The 27,428-nt window shown below is 39.3% G+C and overlaps 1 protein-coding gene and 7 non-coding genes across 8 annotated transcripts; 7 read left to right on the top strand and 1 right to left on the bottom strand.

The window, feature by feature from the left end:
• Nucleotides 1-344: 344 nt before the first annotated feature.
• On the top strand, nt 345-456 carry trnal-caa. The gene is made up of 2 exons: nt 345-382; nt 411-456. It is a non-coding gene; the product is annotated as a tRNA-Leu (tRNA).
• A 350-nt stretch (nt 457-806) lies between these two features.
• Nucleotides 807-918, top strand: trnal-caa. The gene is made up of 2 exons: nt 807-844; nt 873-918. It is a non-coding gene; the product is annotated as a tRNA-Leu (tRNA).
• A 329-nt stretch (nt 919-1,247) lies between these two features.
• Nucleotides 1,248-1,359, top strand: trnal-caa. The gene is made up of 2 exons: nt 1,248-1,285; nt 1,314-1,359. It is a non-coding gene; the product is annotated as a tRNA-Leu (tRNA).
• Nucleotides 1,360-1,709: 350 nt separating this feature from the next.
• trnal-caa lies at nt 1,710-1,821 on the top strand. Its single transcript has 2 exons — nt 1,710-1,747; nt 1,776-1,821. It is a non-coding gene; the product is annotated as a tRNA-Leu (tRNA).
• Nucleotides 1,822-2,150: 329 nt separating this feature from the next.
• Nucleotides 2,151-2,263, top strand: trnac-aca. The gene is made up of 2 exons: nt 2,151-2,188; nt 2,218-2,263. It is a non-coding gene; the product is annotated as a tRNA-Cys (tRNA).
• An 844-nt stretch (nt 2,264-3,107) lies between these two features.
• trnal-caa lies at nt 3,108-3,219 on the top strand. Its single transcript has 2 exons — nt 3,108-3,145; nt 3,174-3,219. It is a non-coding gene; the product is annotated as a tRNA-Leu (tRNA).
• A 983-nt stretch (nt 3,220-4,202) lies between these two features.
• trnal-caa lies at nt 4,203-4,314 on the top strand. Its single transcript has 2 exons — nt 4,203-4,240; nt 4,269-4,314. It is a non-coding gene; the product is annotated as a tRNA-Leu (tRNA).
• A 9,974-nt stretch (nt 4,315-14,288) lies between these two features.
• On the bottom strand, nt 14,289-21,761 carry LOC110536333 (28S ribosomal protein S27, mitochondrial). Its single transcript, XM_021622069.2, has 11 exons — nt 21,611-21,761; nt 21,219-21,296; nt 20,714-20,784; nt 20,240-20,298; nt 19,743-19,857; nt 17,383-17,461; nt 16,799-16,914; nt 16,370-16,472; nt 15,968-16,110; nt 15,066-15,239; nt 14,289-14,855 (listed from the first exon to the last, which is right to left on the bottom strand). Exons 1-11 carry the CDS (start codon nt 21,756-21,758, stop codon nt 14,613-14,615), a joined length of 1,329 nt encoding a protein of 442 aa, XP_021477744.2. The 5' UTR covers nt 21,759-21,761; the 3' UTR covers nt 14,289-14,612.
• Nucleotides 21,762-27,428: the final 5,667 nt, after the last annotated feature.

Here is a 27,428-nt window from a genome sequence, read left to right as displayed (position 1 = left end):
TGCCATAAAAAAAGAGTAGCTCTTTGTCAAAACCGAAAAATTCTCCAAATGGTGAAAGGAAAACACATGAACAGTGATTAATAGTTTGATAGATGTCATAGTTTGAGAACAGAAAACACATGAAACGGGAATAATAGTTCAATACATGTCAACATATGCCTAGTTTAGAATTCAATAAGTTACTAAAATTCCTTTTAAAAATGTTTTTTACTATATCTTTCATTAGCTTTTAACATTTTTTGTTTCTTTTTCTTTGTATCTTATTATCTACATGTTTCCATCATACATATCAGACATTATGTTACAGAATCATGAAAAAATATGAATTTTAGGCATTTATAAGTGTCAGGATGGCCGAGTGGTCTAAGGCGCCAGACTCAAGGTAAGAATCCTTCCTAGTTACAGGGGTATTCTGGTCTCCGATTGGAGGCTAGGGTTCAAATCCCTCTTCTGACACAGCTTTTGCCTTCAAAAAGTGTAGCTCTTTGTCAAAACCGAAAAATTCTCCAAAAGGTGAAAGGAAAACACGTGAACAGTGATTAATAGTTTGATAGATGTCATAGTTTGAGAACAGAAAACACATGAAACGGGAATAATAGTTCAATACATGTCAACATATGCCTAGTTTAGAATTCAATAAGTTACTCAAATTCCATTGAAAAAGGGTTTTTACTATATCTTTAATTAGCTTTTAACATTTTTTGTTTCTTTTTCTTTGTATCTTAAGATCTGCATGTAACCATCAGACATATCAGATGTTATGTTACATAATCGTGAAAAAATATGAATTTTAAGGTTTTGTAGTTGTCAGGATGGCCGAGTGGTCTAAGGCGCCAGACTCAAGGTGAGAATCCTTCCTAGTTACAGGGGTATTCTGGTCTCCGATTGGAGGCGAGGGTTCAAATCCCTCTTCTGACACAGTTTTTGACTTAAAAAAGAGTAGCTCTTTGTCAGAACCGAAAAATTATCCAAATGGTGAAAGGAAAACACATGAACAGTGATTAATAGTTTGATAGATGTCATAGTTTGAGAACAGAAAACACATGAAACGGGAACATATGCCTAGTTTAGAATTCAATAAGTTACTCAAATTCCATTGAAAAATGTTTTTTACTATATCTTTCATTAGCTTTTAACATTTTTTGTTTCTTTTTCTTTGTATCTTAAGATCTGCATGTAACCATCAGACATATCAGATGTTATGTTACATAATCGTGAAAAAATATGAATTTTAAGGTTTTGTAGTTGTCAGGATGGCTGAGTGGTCTAAGGCGCCAGACTCAAGGTGAGACTCCTTCCTAGTTACAGGGGTATTCTGGTCTCCGATTGGAGGCGAGGGTTCAAATCCCTCTTCTGACACACCTTTTGCCTTAAAAAAGAGTAGCTCTTTGTCAAAACCGAAAAATTCTCCAAATGGTGAAAGGAAAACACATTAACAGTGATTAATAGTTTGATAGATGTCATAGTTTGAGAACAGAAAACACATGAAACGGGAATAATAGTTCAATACATATCAACATATGCCTAGTTTAGAATTCAATAAGTTACTCAAATTCCATTGAAAAATGTTTTTTACTATATCTTTCATTAGCTTTTAACATTTTTTGTTTATTTTTCTTTGTATCTTAAGATCTGCATGTAACCATCAGACATATCAGATGTTATGTGACATAATCAAGAAAAAATATGAATTTTAAGGTTTTGTAGTTGTCAGGATGGCCGAGTGGTCTAAGGCGCCAGACTCAAGGTGAGAATCCTTCCTAGTTACAGGGGTATTCTGGTCTCTGATTGGAGGCGAGGGTTCAAATCCCTCTTCTGACACAGCTTTTGCCTTAAAAAAGAGTAGCTCTTTGTAAAAACCGAAAAATTATCCAAATGGTGAAAGGAAAACACATGAACAGTGATTAATAGTTTGATAGATGTCATAGTTTGAGAACAGAAAACACATGAAACGGGAACATATGCCTAGTTTAGATTTCAATAAGTTACTCAAATTCCATTGAAAAATGTTTTTTACTATATCTTTCATTAGCTTTTAACATTTTTTGTTTCTTTTTCTTTGTATCTTATTATCTACATGTTTCCATCAGACATATCAGACATTATGTTACAGAATCATGAAAAAATATGAATTTTACGCATTTATAAGTGTCAGGATGGCCGAGTGGTCTAAGGCGCCAGACCACAAGGTGAGAATCCTTCCTAGTTACAGAGGTATTCTGGTCTCCGATTGGAGGCGAGGGTTCAAATCCCTCTTCTGACACAGTTTTTGACTTAAAAAAGAGTAGCTCTTTGTCAGAACCGAAAAATTCTCCAAATGGTGAAAGGAAAACACATGAACAGTGATTAATAGTTTGATAGATGTCATAGTTTGAGAACAGAAAACACATGAAACGGGAACATATTCCTAGTTTAGAATTCAATAAGTTACTCAAATTCCATTGAAAAATGTTTTTTACTATATCTTTCATTAGCTTTTAACATTTTTTGTTTCTTTTTCTTTGTATCTTAAGATCTGCATGTAACCATCAGACATATCAGATGTTATGTTACATAATCGTGAAAAAATATGAATTTTAAGGTTTTGTAGTTGTCAGGATGGCCGAGTGGTCTAAGGCGCCAGACTCAAGGTGAGAATCCTTCCTAGTTACAGGGGTATTCTGGTCTCAGATTGGAGGCGAGTGTTCAAATCCATCTTCTGACTCACCTTTTGCCTTAAAAAAGAGTAGCTCTTTGTCAAAACCGAAAAATTCTCCAAATGGTGAAAGGAAAACACATGAACAGTGATTAATAGTTTGATAGATGTCATAGTTTGAGAACAGAAAACACATGAACAGTGATTAATAGTTTGATAGATGTCATAGTTTGAGAACAGAAAACACATGAAACGGGAATAATAGTTCAATACATGTCAACATATGCCTAGTTTAGAATTCAATAAGTTACTCAAATTCCATTGAAAAATGTTTTTTACTATATCTTTCATTAGCTTTTAACATTTTTTGTTTCTTTTTCTTTGTATCTTATTATCTACATGTTTCCATCAGACATATCAGACATTATGTTACAGAATCATGAAAAAATACGAATTTTATCCATTTATTAGTGTCAGGATGGCCGAGTGGTCTAAGGCGCCAGACTCAAGGTGAGAATCCTTCCTAGTTACAGGGGTATTCTGGTCTCCGATTGGAGGCGAGGGTTCAAATCCCTCTTCTGACACACCTTTTGCCTTAAAAAAGAGTAGCTCTTTGTCAAAACCGAAAAATTCTCCAAATGGTGAAAGGAAAACACATGAACAGTGATTAATAGTTTGATAGATGTCATAGTTTGAGAACAGAAAACACATGAAACGTGAACATATGCCTAGTTTAGAATTCAATAAGTTACTCAAATTCCATTGAAAAATGTTTTTTACTATATCTTTCATCAGCTTTGAACCCTCGCCTCCATTCAGCGACCAGAATACCCCTGGAAGGATTCTCACCTTGAGTCTGGCGCCTTCGACCACTTGGCCATCCTGATAACTATAAAACCTTAATATTCATAATTTTTCATGATTCTTTCATTAGCTTTTAACATTTTTTGTTTCTTTTTCTTTGTATCTTAAGATCTGCATGTAACCATCAGACATATCAGATGTTATGTTACATAATCGTGAAAAAATATGAATTTTAAGGTTTTGTAGTTGTCAGGATGGCCGAGTGGTCTAAGGCGCCAGACTCAAGGTGAGAATCCTTCCTAGTTACAGGGGTATTCTGGTCTCAGATTGGAGGCGAGTGTTCAAATCCATCTTCTGACTCACCTTTTGCCTTAAAAAAGAGTAGCTCTTTGTCAAAACCGAAAAATTCTCCAAATGGTGAAAGGAAAACACATGAACAGTGATTAATAGTTTGATAGATGTCATAGTTTGAGAACAGAAAACACATGAACAGTGATTAATAGTTTGATAGATGTCATAGTTTGAGAACAGAAAACACATGAAACGGGAATAATAGTTCAATACATGTCAACATATGCCTAGTTTAGAATTCAATAAGTTACTCAAATTCCATTGAAAAATGTTTTTTACTATATCTTTCATTAGCTTTTAACATTTTTTGTTTCTTTTTCTTTGTATCTTATTATCTACATGTTTCCATCAGACATATCAGACATTATGTTACAGAATCATGAAAAAATACGAATTTTATCCATTTATTAGTGTCAGGATGGCCGAGTGGTCTAAGGCGCCAGACTCAAGGTGAGAATCCTTCCTAGTTACAGGGGTATTCTGGTCTCCGATTGGAGGCGAGGGTTCAAATCCCTCTTCTGACACACCTTTTGCCTTAAAAAAGAGTAGCTCTTTGTCAAAACCGAAAAATTCTCCAAATGGTGAAAGGAAAACACATGAACAGTGATTAATAGTTTGATAGATGTCATAGTTTGAGAACAGAAAACACATGAAACGTGAACATATGCCTAGTTTAGAATTCAATAAGTTACTCAAATTCCATTGAAAAATGTTTTTTACTATATCTTTCATCAGCTTTGAACCCTCGCCTCCATTCAGCGACCAGAATACCCCTGGAAGGATTCTCACCTTGAGTCTGGCGCCTTCGACCACTTGGCCATCCTGATAACTATAAAACCTTAATATTCATAATTTTTCATGATTCTGTAACATAACATCTGATATGTCTGATGGAAACATATAGATAATAAGATACAAAGAAAAAGAAACAAAAAATGTTAAAAGCTAATGAAAGATATAGTAAAAAACATTTTTCAATGGAATTTGAGTAACTTATTGAATTCTAAACTAGGCATATGTTGACATGTATTGAACTATTATTCCCGTTTCATTTGTTTTCTGTTCTCAAACTATGACATCTATCAAACTATTAATCACTGTTCATTTTTTGTCCTTTCACCATTTGGAAAATTTCTTCTGTATTGACAGAGAGCTACCATTTTAAGGCAAAAGCTGTGTCAGAAGAGGGCTTAGAACCCTCACCTCCATTCGAAGACCAGCAAACCCCTGAAACTAGGAAGGATTCTCAACTTGAGTCTAGCGCCTTAGACCACTCTGCAAACCTGACAATTATAAATCCTTAAAATTTATATTTGTTCATGATTCTGTGACACAAATTCTGTTATGTCTGATGGAAACATGCAGAACTTAAGATACATAGAACAGAATACAAAGAATGTGAAAAGGTAATGAAAGATATAGTAAAAAAATGTCTAAAAATTTAATTAGAAACTGACCTGATACTGACTGATATGATGACCTGTATCGAACGATTATTCCTGTTTCATGTGTTTTCTGTTCTCAAATTATGACATCTGTCAAACAACTATGAACCCTTAAAATTCATATGTTTTTCACGATTCTGGTACATAAAGTCTGATATGTCTGATGGAAACATGTAGCACTTAAGATACAAAGAATGGAAAACAAATAATGTTATAAGCTAATGAAACATCCAGTAAAAACATTTTTTTAAGGAAATTGAATGTGAGTGAATTCTAAACTAGGCATATGATGACCTGTATCGAACGATTATTCCCGTTTCATGTGTTTTCTGTTCTCAAACTATGACATCTATCAAACTGTGAATCACTGTTCGTGTGTTTTCCTTTCACCATTTGGAGAAATTCTCTGTGTATTTTACCAGCTATTTTTATAGTCTCGATGGTAGAGTAAACCTGTAGGTTCCATTCGCACGGTAGTCACACAATCTCCTTCAGTGATAGTTGCTCTGCACCTTGAATCTGGAGTATTCACAGGTAACTCACACTCTTGTAAATTATGCACTGACGTCAATGGGAGATTTACATTAACATTTTAATTTCACATGGGCATCTCAAGCTAGGATCCAGCCACCTTGTTTAGATTCTGAGGAATGAGCAGCCTTTACTGTGAATCATTAAACATGTAAACAAGTGCATGAAGTGTAATTATTAACATAGTAGTGCCCAAGTTCCTTGGACAGCCATCGGGAACAGTTATGTTTCACTTTCCTGACCACTTACTGGCACACAGTGGAAACAGGTGCTTGTGGTATCAACCTGTGGAGACAGATATATTTAGTTGAGTGTTTTAGGAACCAATGTATAACATACTGAATTGGGGTTTTATATTGTGAATAATCTAATTTTATTTGTCATATGCGCTGGATAGTCGAGGTAATTGAGGTAATATGTACATGTACGTAGAGTTAAAGTGACTATGCATAGATAATAAACAGAGAGTAGTAGAAGCGTAAAAGAGGGGACTGGGTAGCCATTTGATTAGCTGTTCAGGAGTCTTATGGCTTGGGGGTAGACCCGGCGCTCCAGTAACGCTTGACGTTTGGTAGCAGAGATAACAGTCTATGACTAGGGTGGCTGGAGTCGTTGACAAATTTTAGGACCATCCTCTCACTCCACCTGGTATAGAGGTCCTGGATGGCAGGAAGCTTGGTCGCAGTGATGTACTGGACCATACACACTACCCTAATTAGTGCCTTGCAGTTGGAGGCAGAGCAGTTGCCAAACCAAGCAGTGATGCAACCAGTCAGGATGCTCTCGATGGTGCAGCTGTGGAAGATTTTGAGGATCTGAGGACCCTTGACAAATCTTTTCAGTCTCCTGAGGGGGAATAGGTTTTGTCCTGCCCTCTTCACGACTGTCTTAGTGTGTTTGGACCATGACAGTTTGTTGGTGATGTGGACACCAAGGAACTTGAAGCTCTCAACCTGCTCCACTGCAGCCCCGTCGATGAGAATGGGGGCGTGCTCGATCCTCCTTTTCCTGTAGTCCACAATCATCTCTTATTCATGTTGAGGGATAGGTTGTTGTCCTGGCACCACACGGCCAGGTCTTTGACCTCCTCCCTATTGGCTGTCTCATAATTGTTGGTGATCAGGCCTACCACTGTTGTGTCATCAGCAAACTTGATGATGGTGTTGGAGTCGTGACTGGACATGCAGTCATCACTGAACATGGAGTACAGGAGGGGACTGAGCACGTACCCCTGAGGGGCCCCCTTGTTGAGGATCAGCGTGGCGGATGTGTTTGTTACCTACCCTTACTACCCGGGGGCGACCCGTCAGGAAGTCCAGAATCCAGTTGCAGAGGGAGGTGTTTAGTCCCAGGATCCTTAGCTTAGTAAAGAGGTTTGAGGGCACTATGGTGTTGAACACTGAGCTGTAGTCAATGAATAGCATTCTCACATAGGTGTTCCATTTGTCCAGGTGGGAAGGGCAGTGTGGAGTGCAATAGAGAGTGCATCATCTGTGGATCTGTTGGGGTAGTATGCAAATCGGAGTGGGTCTAGGATTTCTGGGACAATGGTGTTGATGTGAGCCATGACCAGCCTTAATGGCTACAGACATGAGTGCTACGGGTCAGTAGTCATTTAGGCAGGTTAACTTAAAGTTCCTGGGCACAGGGACTATGGTGGTCTGCTTGAAACATGTTGGTATTACAGACTCAGTCAGGGACAGGTTGAAAATGTCAGTGAAGACACTTGCCAATTGGTCAGCGCATGCTCGGAATACACGTCCTGGGAATCCGTCTGGCCCTGCGGCCTTGTGAATGTTGACATGTTTAAAGGTATTACTCACATCGGCTACGGAGTGCGTGATCACACAGTCGTCCGGAACAGCTGAAGCTCTCATGCATGTTTCAGTGTTGCTCTCCTCGAAGCGTGCATAGAAGTAATTTAGCTGTGCTTCCCTTTTTAGTCTGTAATAGTTTGCAAGCCCTGCCACATCCGACGAGTGTCGGATCCGGTGTTGTATGATTCGATCTCAGTCCTGTATTGATGATTTGCCTGTTTGATGGTTCGTCGGAGGGCATAGAGGGATTTCTTATAAGATCCGGGTTAGAGTCCCCTCCTTGAAAGCAGCAGCTCTACTCTTTAGCTCAGTGCGGATGTTGCCTGTAATTCATGGCTTCTGGTTGGGGTATGTACGTACAGTTTCTGTGGGGACGACGTCATTGACTGATGTGGTGTACTCCTCAATGCCATTGGAAGAATCCCAGAACCTATTCCCAGTTTGTGCAAGTCGTACAGTCCTGTAGCTTAATATCTGCTTCATCTGACCACTTTCTTATTGACAGAGTCACTGGTGCTTCCTACTTTAGTTTTTGCTTGTAAGCAGGAATCAGGAGGATATAATTATGGTCAGATTTGCCAAATGGAAGGAGAGGGAGAGCTTTTTCCATGTCTCTGTGTGTGGAGTAAAGGTGGTCTAGAGTTTTTTTCCCCTCTGGTTGCACATTTAACATGATGGTAGAAATGAGATAAAACGGATTAGATTTTCCCTGCATTAAAGTCCCTGGCCACTAGGAGTGCCACCTCTGGATGAGCGTTTTCCTGTTTGCTTATGGCCGTATACAGCTAATTGAGTGCAGTCTTAGTGCCAGCATCGGTTTGTGGTGGTATACAGACAGCTATGGAAAATACAGATGAAAACTCTCTTGGAAAATAGTGTGGTCTACAGCTTATCATGAGATACTCTACCTCAGGTGAACAAAACCTCGAGACTTCCTTAGATTTCGTGCACCAGCTGTCGTTTACAAATATACATAGACTGTTCTATCCTGCCGAACAAGCTTAAAACCCACCAGTTGTATGGGATTCATGTCATTCAGTCACGACTCGGTGAAACATAAGATATTACAGTTTTTAATGTCCCGTTGGTCGGATATACGTGATTATAGTTTGACTATTTTTATTATCGATTGATTGTACGTTGGCTAATAGGACTGATGGTAACGGTAGATTACCCTCCCAGCGAAGGATCCTTACAAGGCACCCGGACCTTCGTCCCCGATACCTCCGTCTCTTTCTCCTGCGAATGACGGGGACGAGGCCCTTGTCGGGCGTCTGAAGTAAATCCTTCCCATCCGTCCGACTCGTTGAAGAAAATGTATTCCTCCAGTACAGGGTGGATAATCGCTGTCCTGATATCTAGAAGCTCTTTTCGGTCATAAGACACGGTGGCAGAAACGTTATGTACATAATAAGTTACAAATAACGTGAAAAACATACACAATAGCACAATGGGTTACAGGATCATAAAACGGCAGCAATCTCCTTCGGCGCCATTCTAATACATGAATCATTTAGTTTAATAAACCCATTAATCAGGTTAAGTAAGTAAGCCTTTTCAATAAAGTCTCTTATCGAGACCCAGCACTACCTCCCTTTCTTTCCCATCTCACAGGTTGTACAGTATGTCTAATTTGTCTTTAAATCATTTTATGATTGTTTCATTCAACTATATTTGCTAGTTCCACTCTTAGTCAGATTCAGTGTTGTGATTGTACTCTACTTCCTCAAATGTAAAAAGGTTAATTTGTTTACATACTGCTACAGTACTGTAGCCCTACCTCTCTCTCAATGTTGCCCAGTGAGAGTGTGCAAAGCTGTCATCAAGGCAAAGGGTAGCTACTTTGAAGAATCTCAAATATAAAATCTATTTTGATTTGTTTAATACTTTTTTGGTTACTACATGATGCCATATGTGTTATTTCATAGTTTTGATGTCTTTACTATTATTATAAAATGTAGAAAATAGTAAAAATAAAGAAAAAAATCCTGTAATCAGTAGTTGTGTACAAACTTTTGACTGGTACTGTATACCATGACCACGTCAGAAGGGCAGTAGAATTGCTGTGTCCCCAGAGTCTGAGGGCTCCCTCATAACTCATACTTACTGTACGGTCACTCAGACAGTATCTTCATCAAAGCTCTCTTTTCACAACCTTCACACCATTGTTTGTATATCCAGTTATTAAAGCTGTAGCTATACAGGTTTAGAAGTAGTAGGTTATTCATTGGTTTGAATTGAATGACTTCAAAGGCATGTGTTTAATTTCAGGCCATGTCTGGAGGCTGAAGGAACTTCTGTCAGATCCTACTACCAGTCAGGAGATACTGTTTATGTAGGCTACTGTTTTTGGAAGAAGGGGAATACAGAGAGAAATTAGAGAGCAATGAGAGTAATCTCATTTGTAAATGCAGATTTAATGTTTTCACGTTTGCCATGTTTGTGAAATATTCTGTATAAACATAACAACACGTCTGCAAACCCTCAAAACAAATCAGTTCGATCTTATTTGCTCTCATGAATCTTTAGCGGGCTTTAAATTGTTAAGTATGCAGCATTTTTCTTGATGAAGTACTTTAGATTAATAAACACTTCTCTCCAGAGACACCAGCACTGCGAGTTGCTTAGCCAACAAAAACATACCCTTGCAGCATCTTATCCTATAATATGTTTTAAAGTATTTACAGACACAGCACACACAGGGGAAATGCTGTCATGTCACAAGCTGCAGAACATTTTCCCTTCCCATTACATCTGGACCCCAAGAAGAGTAGCTGCTGCCAAGTCAGCTAATGGGGATCCTTCATAAATACAAATACAAATCTGTACGTCACATCTAGAAATCAAGAGAGAAAAGAGTTCTGGGAACTTCAATTTGTAATTCCAGAAAACAAGCAGCACAGGGGAGGAATAGAATAACATGAGCATTTGTTGATGAAGCATTTTTGAGGACCAGCACTACAGTCGTTTGAGGGAACACTGAGTTTTCTACAGGGGTGATGGAACACTCTTCAGAAGTCAAGAGGTTTTCTCACAGTTTCTAAATAGCCATCACTAAATGTGTCATATCAGAAAACATATTGAAACAGGACGACATACAACATTCCTTTAGACAAGCACTTTAATGTACAGTATGTTTTATAATGTATATTAGTTCAGATACAGTAGAAATGTATTTAATAGAACATTGATGAACTCATGTTGTGTGCTATAGAGCATTTTGACGCCTTATTTATTACATTTCTATCTGCATTGTTCTAAAACACCACTGGAAATACAGTACAAGTCAAAAGTTTGGACACACCTACTCATTCAAGGGTTTTTCTTTGTTTTTTTTTACCATTTTCTACATTCTAGAATAGTAGTGAAGACATCAACACTATGAAATAACACATATGGAACATGTAGTAACCAAAAAAGTGTTAAACAAAATTTTAGATTCTTCAAAGTAGCCATACTTTGCCTTGATGACAGCTTTGAACACTCTTGGCCTTCTCTCAACCAGATTCACCTGGAATGCTTTTCCAACAGTCTTGAAGGAGTTCCCTCATATGCTGAGCACTTACTGGCTGCTTTTCCTTCACTCTGCGGTCCAACTCATCCCAAACCATCTCAATTGGGTTGAGGTCGGGTGATTGAGGAGGCGAGGTCATCTGATGCTGCACTCCATCACTCTTCTTCTTGGTCAAATAGCCTTTACACAGCCTGGAGGTGTGTTGGGTCATTGTCCTGTCAAAAAACAAATGATAGTCCCACTAAGTGCAAACCAGATGGGATGGAGTATCGCAAGTCAGTTAAGAACAAATTCTTATTTACAATGACGGCCTACCCCGGCAAAACCCGGACAATGCTGGGCCAATTGTGCACCGCCCTTTGGGACTCCCAATCACAGCCTGATGTGATGCAGCAGAGGTATTAACTTATCCTCTGCAGCAGAGGTAAATCTGGGTCTTCCTTTCCTGTGGTGGTCCCCATGAGAGCCAGATTCATCATATTGCTTGATGGTTTTTGCGACTGCACTTGAAGAAACCTTGAAAGTTTTTGAAATGTTTTAGATTGACTGACCTTCATGTCTTAAAAGTGATGATGGACTGTCATTTCTCTTTGCTTATTTGAGCCGTTCATGACATAATATGGACTTGGTCATTTACCAAATAGGGCTATCTTCTGTATACCACCCCTACCTTGTCACAACACAACTGATTGTTTCAAATGCATTAAGAAGGAAAACAATTCCACAAATGAACTTTTAACAAGGCACACCTGTTTATTGAAATGCATTCCAGGTGACTATCTCATGAAGTTGGTTAAGAGAATGCCAAGAGTGTCTACTTTGAAGAATCTAAAATTATTTTAGTTTGTTTAACACTTTGAATTTCCAGGCAAGTCCGTTAAGAAGAAATTCACATTTACGGCCTACCCGGGGCCAATCGTGATACAGGCTGGACTCAAACCAAGGTCTGTAATATTCTTCTAGCACAGCGATGCAGTGCCTTAGACCACCGCACCACTCGGGAGCTCTTCATGATTACTACATGATTTCACGTGTTATTTCATCATTTTGATGTCTTCACTAAATTAGTAAAAATAAATAAAAATACTTGAATGAGTAGGTGTGTCCAAACTTTTGACTGGTACTGTATATCAGCACCACACTTCAAACATGGAACATTATTGATGGTTACTCCTTCCTAGGCAATCCTCTCTACTCAATTTGCTGTTAGTGTTCTCAAACAGACCATGACAGAGTTTGAGCCACGTATGGCCAGTTATTTGGGACTACATTACCGTTCCAAATTAGACACAACCCCAAACCTGAGGCTTTTAGTGCACTTCAACCATCGCAGTCAGAGCTTCCAATAACCAGTGACCTGAATAAGAGACTTCCTGACTATCAGACACGCTGATTGGCTTCATTTCACTCGCTGCTTGCACACCTGGTGGAAGGACAGCCTGAGACCCAAATGTCACATTTATTTTTAAAATTGTGTTTGACAAGTAAAGTTTCTTTTTTTGAATGTTCCATAGTAGGCCTATACTTTATTGAGCCAAAATGCTTTAAAAAAATTACCAAAGAGATAGAAAAGACTTCTAAACAGAAATGACGGATGTTCCCAAAAGGAGTCTTTTGTTGGCCTTAGGTTAGGAGAAATGGAATCATTGTGAGATAAGATAAGCTTTGATAGAATATTAGTCATCCTCACTAAAGTATAATGAACCATCAACTAACCATGATGACCTGGCCATAATTTCCCTCTAAAGTAATGCTGATCAAAGCAGAAATTGTACATTGCCAGGAGATCAGTGAGGTCTCTATTCTCACTGTATTGATTATGCATAACCCTATCACATGAAGACAGGGTCATCTGGCCATTTCAACATGATTAGATGTAACACTGTTTTTGGGAAAGGGCTAAATGTGAGAGCACATATTGCACGTAGGAAGGGTGAAATCTAAAGATCATTATATACTCTGATAGAGATGAGGGATGCTTGGGACAAGGTTTACATTCATGGGTCGTCTATTTCGCATATATGAGAAAGTGCAAATTTGTATTTTTTTGTAAGATACATTGATAAACTAGTAGAATATTTAGTACACACTTTCAGATCCTCTTAGCTCTCAATAAAAGCAAGTGTGCTTTCTACTTTTCTATTTAACTTAAATTGAACAGATCCGAGACATGGCCATTTACAAATGGAAAATTCTACTCTCGTAGAATATAACTATTTTTAGCAAATAAAGATCATTCTAACTAGAGACATTCCAACTCTCAGGGAGTCAATGTGGAGCCTCAAGACAACAATGGCTCGTTTGTGACAAAGTATTTGTGCCTTATATTCATCTTAGTCTGCATAGCAGGCAGTTTCCCAAGCCCATGCCATGAATGGGCAATAGCATAATGTGGAATGAACACATTGTGAGCCACTTCTTTTTCCTCATTGATTACTTATCTCCCTCAAACAAAAAATAACAGGGATAGCCTAGCCTGAAATACTGAGTGGTAATTGAGTAATAATTGAGCCTGTGGTATTTGAGTAGCCTGTTGCAGTTAGTTGACGTCTATTAAAGTTTACTAAGATACTTTAGTCTTCTTACGTTACTGTTATGCCACTGTTGATACTGTCGATTTCCAGACGACACATAAAGACCTGTCAACTTCTAAACAAGGGCCAAGCAATTCACTTACGATCTGGATCTGCGACGGTGTGTTTTTCTTTGTGGCAATGGCCGACAGGATAAGGCTAAGAAATTCAACTGTATTCACGCCTGTGTAAAGAACAAACTTTGTTCTCCCTAGATCAGTCATCAGCTCCCCTAGGATTGTATAACCCCCCCCCCCCCACACACACACACAAAGGTCTACATGTGCTCTCACAAACACCTCATTCTGAGAGAAGAGAGGAAAGGGAGTGGGAGGATGTGAAGCCATGATTTCCCCCGCTTTCCTCCTTTTCTGCTTACATGAGGTCATAGTGGCCATCAGGCTTAACAATCACGAGACTGGAGCTAGACCAAAAACATCAAGTTGCTGTCCACAAGAGGAAATACCACATATTTTCGAAGAAAACTCAGAAATCTCAAGAAAACGAAGCTAAGGATGAAATAGAGGTTACGAGTCTTATGTGTAACAATGCATGTAACTACAAACGAAACTCTCTGATTTGTTCATATTTGAGTATAAAGCAAGTCAAGAATCATCATTATTTGTTGATCATGATAATTTAATACAGACAAACTTCTATCATGGGGAGTTGACATCTTGTTCACGGTACATTGCTAAACTGTGAATGGCATTTGTACAAAAGACACCAACAAAAAGGTTACATGAAATAAACTGATTTCAGGAGACAACAGATTATATTATATATTTCAAAAACGACCCTCACTTTTCATGTATGTTTCACTGCAGACGATGTAGAGACCCCACAGGTTATGAAAAAGTACCAGTAATATGTATTGATGCTTTGTGGTGGTATACACTGCAAGGAATGCACCATGAACACCATCCAGCTGTGTGTTCAGCGCTATTGTGCGGCTGCCTTGGCTGCCTGACGGGCCTCTCTCTCTTCCTCAGCCCTCTCCCTCATCTCCTTCTCTCTTCTGATGAGCTGCTGCCTCTCTGCCTCCCACTCCCGTACCTTCCTCTGGTACTGCTCCATGTCAGGGCCCTCTGCTGAGGCCAGGCCCTGCTGGACCAGGCTGGAGACCAGCACCTGCAGGGGACTAGGGTCCACCTTACCCCCAGACTGGAGCTGCCCACTCAGCTCCTACACACGGTCAGAGGAGAGGAGGTGGTTAGAAATGGGGTCTAGGGAAAAGGAGTGATTAAGTGTAACTGTTGTTATAGACTAAGAGTGCTTAATAGCAATTTATTCACCTTCTCAAAATGAGAAATCTGTAATCATAACACAACATACACGTACTGTCCATACACACTCTTTCCCTGTTTGACTGATAGATCTTTGCCCAGTCTCTACCTTGAACCTGCTGGCATAGAGCGGTAGTTTTTCTCTCTCTGCCTGGTCGTCTTCATCTTCATCCTCCTCCTCCTTCTTCCCCTCCTCCTCTCCTCCTAACTCGTCCTCAACAGAAGAGGACTTGGAGTCCAAAGCAGAGGAGAGGTCCTGTAGCAGCCCCCCCAGGTAATCAACCTAAGAGAAACACACACACACACACACACACAGATGTAAGGAAAAACACAACTGGGACCGCCGGGCCTGCACTCAGACAGACACAATAACTTGCGAAGCGAAGCCACACTGGAGCATCCTCTCAGAAGTCCATCAGGACAAAAGACAGACATGAAAACAAACAAACGCAAACAGACAATGACACACAATTAATAGGTCCTGTCCGTCCTGACCTACACAGAGCCATCAGGTCTGACACTGTCCTGCTTTCTAGCAAACCTGGTTTGGTGCCCAAAGGACAGATTCTTACAGATTTCCCCTGGGCTCCAGACTCCCATAAATCACATTACTTTGTTCAGAGTTGAACTATTTAACTCGACAGGGCTAGAAGAGTGCTGCACCAGGGTGCACTGACGTGTGTCAGGGTATAAATAACACAGATATGACAAAGCCCTGCAGAGAAAGACTCAGACTGCGTCATACATCTTACCTGGACAATAACAGCTTTCTACTGCCACCAGGTTTGTGTCATATGGTAATTGTGTTATTTGATGAGTTAAATGAAATTGCTAACAATAAGCTCTGTTACAGTATAAACTGCATGCTTCTTACTCGTGTTGCACGCTTTACAAAGAGTTACTATTATACATGTGTAATGTGTTACTAACAATGTTGTTAGTGTGAGACAGTAACTGAAGAATTACAGAAAGTACAGCACTGAGACATGTATTGGTAAGTAGGCAACGTACGGCATCCTTTGATAGTTTTCTATCTCCAGGAGTGGCAGCTACTCTCTCCATAATGGCCAGGGCCCGGCCCAGATACCCTGGGGTCCACATCAGAGGCATGCCCCTGAACACAGCATGGATCCCAGCCGCCATCTCCACCTTACCTAGAGACAGACAAAGAGAGAGGAGCAGGGAGAGGAAACTATCAGAGACTTGATCAGCACAACATGACAACCAGGGCAAAAACCATGTGGCATGGAGAGAGAGAGCGGTTGACTTCAATGATGTTTGACAAGAAGATGAAGAGAAGGGATTCTTGAGAAATTGAGAGAAAACCTCCTCCTGCCATCACCAAAGGGTTAGGAACATGAGGAAGGACTTGATTTAGGCCCAGGTCTGTGGTATGACTGGAGGAACACATACCTAGCAGAGCACAACCCAACAGTTGAGCGCTGAGGCCTGTAGAATTGTCCTGCTTCAAACCACATATCAGCAGTGCTGCTCCCAGAGCCCTCTGCTCTGACACCTGTAGTGAACCAACAAACACACACACCACACACATCAGACAGTACAAGCACAACGTTTACAAAAAGCATAATAACTAATTTAGACAGAAAAAAACTGTTGCTGCTGAATTCAAAACTCCGGCATATGCATATTTTTTTATGGGAATGATGTTGTGCTGGGATCAGACTTAACTTATCTACATAAATAAGATTATGTCCTCCTTAAGTTTCCAACAATCGTTCAGTTCTACACAATCCAAACATTCCAACTGTACTTTGGCACGATAACTTCTCCAAACATGTTGGTGCACATACAGTACCAAGCAATGAATGCTACTTTACTTACACTGAGCTCTGGTTTGGTTGCTAGGTAACTGCTCAGTGCATACATGGACAGGATCTGTGTTGATGGTAGATCAAAAGACTCCTGAAGCATCACCTCTTCCACGACAGAACAGGCACCTACAGAAGAAGACCAAACCTTTTTAGGTTTTAAGGTACATATTATCCGTGTGAATATAGAATATACACTACCGTTCAAAAGTTTGGGGTCACTTATTGCATCTTTAATCAGCACCACAGTTTTCAGCTGTGCTAACATCATTGCACAAGGGTTTTCTAATGATCAATTAGTCTTTTAAAATGAGAAACTTGGATTAGTAAACATTTTTCAAAATCAGCCGTTTCCAGCTACAATAGTCCTTTACAACATTAACAATGTCTACACTGTATTTCTGATCAATTTGATGTCTTAATGGACAATAAAATAGTTTTTCTTTCAAAAACAAGGACATTTCTAAGTGATTCCAAACTTTTGAACGCTAGTGTACATTATTGGTTTCGTTGAGTTTAACTGAGTTTTTCCAAAGGGGTCCTGGGATAACTTTACAGTTTGACAAATAATAATTTCAGACGTCACAGACTCTTCACCTTTGAAGTCTCCATCTTTAATGAAGGAATCTATCAGCAGGTTAAACGTGAAATCATCTGGGAACATTCCATATTGCACCTAAATACAGAAACAGAGAATGGTAATTTAAAAAAAAAAATAAAATAAAAAATACCCCCGGCAATATTATAGTCAACCTCAGAAATGGAGGTTCTTTAGAATGTAGGTTTTCAACAGGCACCATGTATTGGACAATACAACTGTAGTTAGAATGCCACGGATTTTATGTTCATTCATGTGTTTAATCACCATTTTTTTCTCTGCAGGCTATACATTTGAATGCATTTCAAAGCCAGCTCTTTAAAAGTGTAGTTTGGATGCTGATGGTGAAAATCTATTGAATGATAATGAAAATGCTGTTCAGTTTTCTTTTTGGAAATTCACTGATAATGAAGTCCTGGATGCTTCGCTAACACTAGACAAAACAAATCCACAGGGGCTGATCATTTGGAGCCTGGTCTGTTTAGGCGTGCAGCTCCCTTTATTGCTGGCTCAGTATCCCACATGTTTTATTTAACATTGTTACCAGGAAGTATTCCAAAAGCATGGAAATCCACATATGTGCTACTACTCCATAAGGGTGGGGGAATAATTATCTCCACAACTATCGCCCCATTTCAGTTTTGCTGAAGAAGATGGGGTTAAATCTGAATTTCTTGAGATTCAAAAACGTGTAACTCAGGGTTCTATTTTGGGTCCATTATTGTTCACCTTGTATATTAATGACATAGGAAACACTGTTAATACTTGTAACATTCATCTCTATGTAGATTACACAGTTTTGTGGTCCTGTGCCACCTTGGTGCAGCAGGCCATTCGTGAACTTCAGCATGACTTTGATTCAATTCAGAAATTCCCTACAGATCTTAAATTAGTGTTAAATACAAGTAAAATCAAGCTCATGCTGTTCTCTAGGTCACAAAATGTTGACCCTGAGGACCTGCATATTTGCGCAACAAATGGAGCTGAAATTGGCTCTAACCCAGGGTACCTGGGTGTCTGGATTGATGACAAGTTGTCCTTGGTAACGCATATGAAAATCTGACTAAGAAGCTTAGATCCAATATGTTTTTTTTTTATATGGAAATAAATCATGCCTCATATTGATAATAGGAGAAAGATTGTTCAAACAACTCTTCTCCCTGTATTGGATGTTGGTGATATTGTTTACATGCGGCAACCTGTTTTGATACCCTTGGACACAGTCTAACATTCCACAATATGTTTTATCACAGCACAATTGTAGGACTTTTATCATTTTAGTCTGTATAAAAATGTCTGTAAAAAGAGCTACGTTCTCTTTTATTTATTTACAAATAAATCTTACAGAAATTGCCTCCATATTTTTTTTTATTTAACCTTTATTTAACTAGGCAAGTCAGTTAAGAACAAAATCTTATTGACAATGACGGCCTAGGAACAGTGGGTTAACTGCCTTGTTCAGGGGCAGAACGACAGAGTTTTACCTTGTCAGCTCAGGGATTCAATCTAGCAACCTTTCGGTTACTGGCCCAACGCTCTGACCACTAGGCTACCTGCCACCACCAAACATATGTAACTTCCTTAATTAAGTTAATAAGTTACCAAACCCGTTCTCAGGAATGGACAACATTAGAGATCCCTTCAGTCTCCACAGATTTGGGAAAATCTTTTTTTTTTTGCACATAATTTGTGGAACAATCTGCAGAGTTCACTGCAGTTACATGTGTGGTGCCACTCAGGCAGTTTACATTATTGATTATGTTGTTGAATGTGATTGCTTTTATTAAATATATTTATTTTATTATTGTGTGCTGAATTACATTGTTTTCTACATTGTTCTACTTGCACATCATCATCTGCACATCTATCACTCTGGTGTTAAATGCTAAATTGTCATTATTTCGCCTCTATGGCCTATTTATTGCCTTACCTCCCTACTCTTTCACATTTGCACACACTGTACATCTATTTTTCTATTGTGTTATTGACCGTACGTTTGTTTATGTGCAACTCTGTGTTGTTGTTTTTGTCGCACTGCTTTGCTTTATCTTGGCCAGGTTGCAGTTGTAAATTAGATCTTGTTCTCAACTAGCCTACCTGGTTAAACAAAGGTGAAATAAAAAAATAAATACACATATTGAAGTGTATGTTTTATTATTCTGTTTTTATTGTGATGTATACAGGGCTCTCTTGTAAAATAGATTTTTAATTTCAATGTGACTCCCTGTTTAAATAAAGGCTAAATAAAAAATGAATAAAAAAGAATGGTATGAACATGGAAGGTTGTGTGCCAAAATGGAGGACAGTTTGTGGAACCTTTTTTCTATGGCTCTGCTCGGCATAATGTAGAACTAACTACCTTGTTCTTGAGGGTGTGTAAGGCCTTGTCTCTGGCCCCGTATCTGAGACACTGTCTCACCCAGCTGTGGACGGTCCAGTCTCTGAGGTACCAACAGTTTGGGCTGTGGCGAAATCTACAGGAGAGAAATGTTCAAACATTAAAAAACAACAACAAACAAGACATGAATGTTTATGACTTTTGTTATGTAATTATTATGATGCCTTTATGATAGATGGGTCAAGTGAAGTGTAATCGCTTCTTAATCTATACGCTTGCAACACAATATTCATGTAAATCTTTTAATCACATAAGAAACAGATTCCACAGAAGGGGAAAACAGGAAAGCTCTAACACAGCACAGAACAAAGAAACATGCATGTGACTGAACATAAACACGCCAAAAAAGACTAGGACAAAACAGAGGTCTGCACATAGAGGATTAGCAAGCATCTTAGACCAGGAAGTGAACACCCTAAAAAATAAATAATTTTACAGGGCATGCAAATGAGACTTACTTATAAAGATAGTACTCTGCTTGATCAACCTCTTCTCTTGACGATATGTTGTCAACAAACTGAAAAAGAAAATACACAGAGAAATTATGGATGAATATTTCACTAATTTGACTACAGGTTGAGCAGAACATAAATCATATTAGCTAGGGTGCCCATTGGATTCTGTTTTTGGCAAGGGTTGCACAATTCCAGGAACTTTCAATAAATTGGTTTTCCAGAAATTCTAGTTGGAGGATTTCAGATTTCTTTCTTATTCCCCCCTTATTCCAGGAATCCTCCAACCGGGATTTCGGGAAAACGACGGAATTTATTGAAAGTTTCTGAAATGTTGCAACCCTAGTTTTAGCCAACACATCGGATTCTGTTTTAGCCTAAATGTACCAGATATGACAATGAAGCAGTTTTCTAAAGGAGAAACAGGCTGACATCTGGGTTAGAAGGGTGTAATCTCTCTGCACTCTAACATGCTCTTACCCGTGATATTGTCAGAGAGCTGACAGGGAAGTTTCGGTCATAAATCCTGTCCATCAAGGCGGCCATCAATGCTGTAGGATGGCATACTCACATTAAGCTTTACTTTCACAACAACTAGTCCAAGCTCAAACTCTCTGCCATTTAAAAATATGATTTCAACCCTTGAAGCATTTTACAGTATGAATGACACAGTATTGTAACTGTCAATACGTAGCTAGCTAACACTGCCCTCCTGTGTTCATTTGGTGCAGACACTCATAGACATTGTCATCGAATTACAGTTGTTATGTCTTCGGGTACTTATGCACAGAATGTCTATTCTATATTCACATGGGTTTCAAAAAACTAAAACACAACTGATGTCATGTCCACTTACTTGACAGCTAATGTGCGACAGCTGTGTTTGAGATCCACTTTTTATTAGTTGTGATGGGTAGTGACAAAGGGGATGGTTAGTAATGAACAATACATCATTGGTAAAGAGTGTATTGGGTGGATAGTTTACCCAGATTTTGATGATCTTTTTCTCTCTCCTCCCATAATTTGGTGTCTGTGTATGCTGCTGAAAGTAGACATCTTCTGTCTGTAGGATATAAACAATAATGATTACAAGTTACATTGGGTAGACAATGCTGGAACTGAAGGTAACATGCACAATGCAATTAATTACGATTTCAGTACAAGCAAATACTAAGGTATTGAACAAACGGGAGAAGATGCATCTTATTTAGACAGTTATAAGTTATGTCAGAATGGATTAATTTTAGGTAGCTAGCCATATGGCTAGCCTGCTAGCTACTCGCTTGGAAAGATAAAAATGGTTCGGGAAAAAAATGAATCAATGATAGCAAATGTTACTGATTTAAATACTTATATTTTACATATACAAATATGTACCTATAAAACTGTAAGTCCCACATTTATGGATAACTTTGACAGCTCCTAAACAGCGTTGCAACAGGGAGGCTGCCATCTTGGGACGATACCACCATGACAGAGGGGGGCAACAATTTTGAGTGAGAGAAAGAGCCGTGCTCAAATACATTTGTAATGCGGACCGTAACACCATAAAAAACTGAATATATAATAATGAAATAGAAACTACGTTAATATTTCTAAATACTGTAACTATATACGTTTAATTTAAGATATCAAACATAACATTTGAATGAACCCCTTTTATTGGTACGGCCTCAAGCGCCTGTTGTGGTGAACATCCAATGTCAATTGCCCCAGTGGCTAATTCATTGGTAATATCAAGTGTTGTACCTTCCATTGTTTGGGCCAGAATATTTTCTCACGGCAGTCTGTAGGCCCTACTTAAGCGCCTTCTGCCTACAATAGTATTTTTCTTCACACATAGTCGTCAACCTGTATCTTTTGTTCTTCTATGCTCTTGTATGTTTATGTAAATTGTTCTATCCCCCCTGCTCTTATTGGAAAGTCCAGTGAAGCTAGGGTTGCCAACTGTCTCGTACTAGCCGGGATGTCCCTTATATTGGGCTAAATTGGTTTGTGTCATACGGGATCGCCCTTGTCCAGTATATTCATCAAATCACAGTAATAGCGTAAACGCGCCAATTCCTGCAAAGTAATTTATGTTGTTCAGTCGGTTTGGCATATCAAGGAAATATGGATAAACCGGCAAAAAAGAAAAGACTGTGCAGCTACAGCAAACAATGGGAAGCAAAAAAGACGTGGGTTAAGGCTGTCAGTGGTGACTCGACGACAGCTTTCTGTACTTTATTCCGTCAGGAATTCTCAATTGGCCATGGAGAGGAGAGTGATCTAACTCAGCATGCATCCACAGAAATGCACAATGCCACGCTAGCTAAAGGTGCTAGCAATATCGCCGCATTCTTCGTGACGTCTACTGCGGAAAATGATTTGACTCCTACGGAAGATGAGCCCGTGTGTTTCTCAGTTGCCAGTGATGCCTCAAACAAGGAAATATATAAATGTTTCCAGTGTGCATGAGATATTTCTCTGTGTCTGATGGAGTGCAGTGCAAGTTACTTTACTTTTATGAAGACTGATTAAACTGCAAATGGCATACATCAAGCTCTGATGAACTGCCTGGAAAATCATGACCTGGATATTAGACACATCACAGCCTATACAGCAGATAATGCCAATGTCAACTTTGGAAAACACCACTCCGTTTACCAGTTATTGAGCAGTGACAACAATCGCATTCTGAAAGCTAATTGCCTAGCTCACATAACTCATAATGCCTTTTGCCTTTCCAATTCCCATAACACCATATTTCCCTTATTTGGTAGTGAGTAAGTTGGCAACCCTAAGTGAAGCTGATCAATGCCTATGGGGAAACTGATGACAAAAGGAGGTGAACCTGCTCAAGTTCATGCCCAGACACAGGCTCCTGTACATCAATTATCTGGAAATTGTTGGGGAGAATGTAAGAATGACCTCACGCACATGATGTCCTGTAAAAGGATCATGTTGTCCCTCTAGGTCAGCCACAGCAGGACTTTTAGTTTGAAGTAAAGTACTGTATTTTACTTTACTCTTGGGCAGGAATGGGTCAAACATGATTGAATTAAATGGAATTGATTTGATATTGGGATATTGGTATCAGGAGGTAGTATCCTTAGCTTACAACATGTGACTGGAACAAAATGGACTGGCAACACATAGTATTAACACACTACTTCCTCTTCCATTGCCAGTTACTGTCCCTGTCAAACATACAGTACATACTACCACTGCAAGGTCACAAAGGTGCCAAAGCTCAACAGGAAAAATCACATCATTTGTGTAAATTACCCCTCTTTCACTTCATGGTCTAAGCACTTTCATTTTATGGTCTAAGCATTTTACATTTACATCATACGTTTATCCATAAAGATTTCTAACATCTCTTACCTTTCCCTACTCCTTCCCATGTCTCCCTCTCTCTCTATCGATCTCAGATTGAGCCGATGATTGAGCACCTGGACCTGGTCCACCACATGCTGGTCTATGGCTGCCCCTTGTCTTTGAACCAGACCTACGTGCAGAAATGCTTCACGGGGGGACCAGCGGATGAATGCTTCAGAGTGGTGTTTGCCTGGGTTGTGGGATGAGGGGTAAGAGACTGCCCCGTTCTGGGGACACCAGTACATACACGCATGCATGCATAAACACACATCCACACGCATGTTGTCTGAGCTCTGTCTCTTCATTGTCTTCTCCATTCCAGGCTTTTGATCTTCCAGACATTTGCTGGCATCCCTATTAGAGGACAGGATTATGAGGACTTCTACAGGCTGGACATTTACTACAGCAACCCAGCCCAACAACCAATTTCACTAGCTACTAGCTGGTAATAAGAAACATTTTTCCAAACCACTGATATAGGATCATCGGGCTTACCCTGCTCCAATCTTAATGATTAGGTGCAGGGCCGGTTATAGCCTTTTGGGGGCCCTAAGTGAGATTTGGTTGCCCCACCTCGCAGCAAAATATTTTAGTGTCCCTCCTCTTCATGGTGGATAGAATTGTTTTTAGTTTTAAAGTTCATTTCCTGAGATATAATAATTTTTCCATGGGGGTGTAGAGAAAATGTTGCCTTTTAAAGCAAGATTCTACAATTTTGCCATGGGGTTAAGTGAAATGTTTGCTATTTTAAAGTTAATTTCCAGCAATTCTACACATTTTGTAATGACTTATGCCATGTTGATATGATATCTGAGTGAAAATGACTAAGAAAATCAATGGGGACCCCCTGGAGGTCAGGGCCCCTGAGCACATACCGGTCGGTATTCGGTATTTAGATACAGTGCCTTTAGAAAGTATTCACACCCCTTGACTTTTTCTATATTTTTTTTGTATTACAGCCTGAATTTAAAATTGATAAAATGTATATTTTGTTTTGTTACTGGCCAACACACAATACCCCATAAGGTCAAAGTGGAAATAGGTTTTTCTATTATTTTTTTTAAAGAACAAATGGTGGAAAAAATATCAAAATTGGGCTGCCTGCGTAAAAGCAGCCAAGGATGTCCAGAAAGGAAGGCAGTTGCTGGGCTGAGCTATGTTCCCTGCAAGCTTGATCTGATCAATGTTAAAGGTAGACTAATTTATGTTAATTACCTTGTATTGTTCACCTTGTGTAAACCTGTCTGATTTAAAAGCATTTGCAGAAACCTAGAACTGTTAACATTCTTATGTTAAATAATGTAGGTACTTGAAAAGAAACTGACATAGGCTGCATTTACATGCACCCCAGTTCTGATGTTTTTACCACTAATTGGTCTTTTGACCAATCACAACAGATCTTTTCACATTAGATCTATTTCAGAGCTGATCTGAATGGTCAAAAGACCAATTACAGGAAAAACACAAATAATTGAAAATAATATCAGAATTAAACTACATACAAATATGATTCCAGGTTTTTAGGTTGGATGCTTTTTTTTTTTAAGTACTTTTGTTGATAATGGAGGTATCACAAATCCAAATCTAAAACCTGATTTACTTTAATTAAATCCCATGAACGAATAATTTGTACACATTTAATATTTTAAAGTAATGTCCAATCATAAAGTAAAAGCGATAATAAAGCTTCTAATGTACATACTGGAGATGCCATTTGCTGTAGAAAAAAGGGGAAAACTTGCAACAGTCATGATTGATGTTGTACAAAGTAACACTATGTTTAAACAAACCATCATAACTTTTGATAGGATCCAGTTACAAACAAAATTAGGTGTACTCCAGACTGTACCACAACCGGCCGTGATTGGGTGTCCCATAGGGCGGCACACAATTGGCCCAGCGTAGTCTGAGTTTGGCTGGAGTAGGCTGTCATTGTAAATAAGAATTTGTTCTTAACTGACTTGCCTAGTTAAATAAAGGTTAAATAAAAAAATGTAAAAAGCAGTTTCTCATTGTATACACTGAACACAAAAATATAAATGCAACATGAAACAATTTCAAAGATTTTACTAAGTCACAGTTCATATAAGGAAATCATCTATTTAAATCAATACAGATATGCATCTGCTGGTCACAGATACCATAAAACCAAGGTAGGGGTGTGGATCAGAAAACCAATCAGAATCTTCTGTGACTATTTGCCTCACACAGAGTTGGTCAGGCTGTTGATTCTGGCCTGTCTAAAGTTGTGCTTTGCTTTCACCAAGCACACCTTTATAACACAGAACTCTGGTAGGCTCTATGTATCCATTCTCCAGATAACATCAGTATTTATTTTCTCTCCTTCAGGATTATCATGCCACAAGCAATGGATTCTCCTTGGTGGATAAGAAACAGAACTACACCCTCCTGACTGAAGCAGACGGTCAATTCACCATGACCTTCTGGAGGACCATCCAGTCATGTTACGAGGAAAACCTCTGCATCACTGCGAGTCAACTGTTTCGCAGACAAACTGTTAAAAAGTAAAGTGAACTGAAAGCGATGTAATGTATCATCTGGTAGGCTGTTTGATTCAGTGTCCTCTGTCTCTGTACAACCCTGTTTATTTATTTGATTTTTTATTTCACCTTTATTTAACCAGGTAGGCAAGTTGAGAACAAGTTCTCATTTACAATTGCGACCTGGCCACGATAAAGCAAAGCAGTTCGACACATACAACGACACAGAGTTACACATGGAGTAAAACAAACACACAGTGAATAATACAGTATAAACAAGTCTATATACAATGTGAGCAAATGAGGTGAGATAAGGGAGGTAAAGGCAAAAAAAGGCCATGGTGGCAAAGTAAATACAATATAGCAAGTAAAACACTGGAATGGTAGATTTGCAGTGGAAGAATGTGCAAAGTAGAAATAAAAATAATGGGGTGCAAAGGAGCAAAATAAATAAATAAATACAGTAGGGAAAGAGGTAGTTGTTTGGGCTAAATTATAGGTGGGCTATGTACAGGTGCAGTAATCTGTGAGCTGCTCTGACAGTTGGTGCTTAAAGCTAGTGAGGGAGATAAGTGTTTCCAGTTTCAGAGATTTTTGTAGTTCGTTCCAGTCATTGGCAGCAGAGAACTGGAAGGAGAGGCGGCCAAAGAAATAATTGGTTTTGGGGGTGACTAGAGAGATATACCTGCTGGAGCGTGTGCTACAGGTGGGAGATGCTATGGTGACCAGCTGAGATAAGGATTTACCTAGCAGGGTCTTGTAGATAACATGGAGCCAGTGGGTTTGGCGACGAGTATGAAGCGAGGGCCAGCCAACGAGAGCGTACAGGTCGCAATGGTGGGTAGTATATGGGGCTTTGGTGACAAAACGGATTGCACTGTGATAGACTGCATCCAATTTGTTGAGTAGGGTATTGGAGGCTATTTTGTAAATGACATCGCCGAAGTCGAGGATTGGTAGGATGGTCAGTTTTACAAGGGTATGTTTGGCAGCATGAGTGAAGGATGCTTTGTTGCGAAATCGGAAGCCAATTCTAGATTTAACTTTGGATTGGAGATGTTTGATGTGGGTCTGGAAGGAGAGTTTACAGTCTAACCAGACACCTAGGTATTTGTAGTTGTCCACGTATTCTAAGTCAGAGCCGTCCAGAGTAGTGATGTTGGACAGGCGGGCAGGTGCAGGCAGCGATCGGTTGAAGAGCATGCATTTAGTTTTACTTGTATTTAAGAGCAATTGGAGGCCACGGAAGGAGAGTTGTATGGCATTGAAGCTTGCCTGGAGGGTTGTTAACACAGTGTCCAAAGAAGGGCCAGAAGTATACAGAACGGTGTCGT

This window comes from Oncorhynchus mykiss, unplaced genomic scaffold (genome assembly GCF_013265735.2).
Source record: "Oncorhynchus mykiss isolate Arlee unplaced genomic scaffold, USDA_OmykA_1.1 un_scaffold_320, whole genome shotgun sequence".
NCBI lineage: Eukaryota > Metazoa > Chordata > Actinopteri > Salmoniformes > Salmonidae > Oncorhynchus > Oncorhynchus mykiss.
This window is presented reverse-complemented; position numbering and strand designations above follow the sequence as displayed.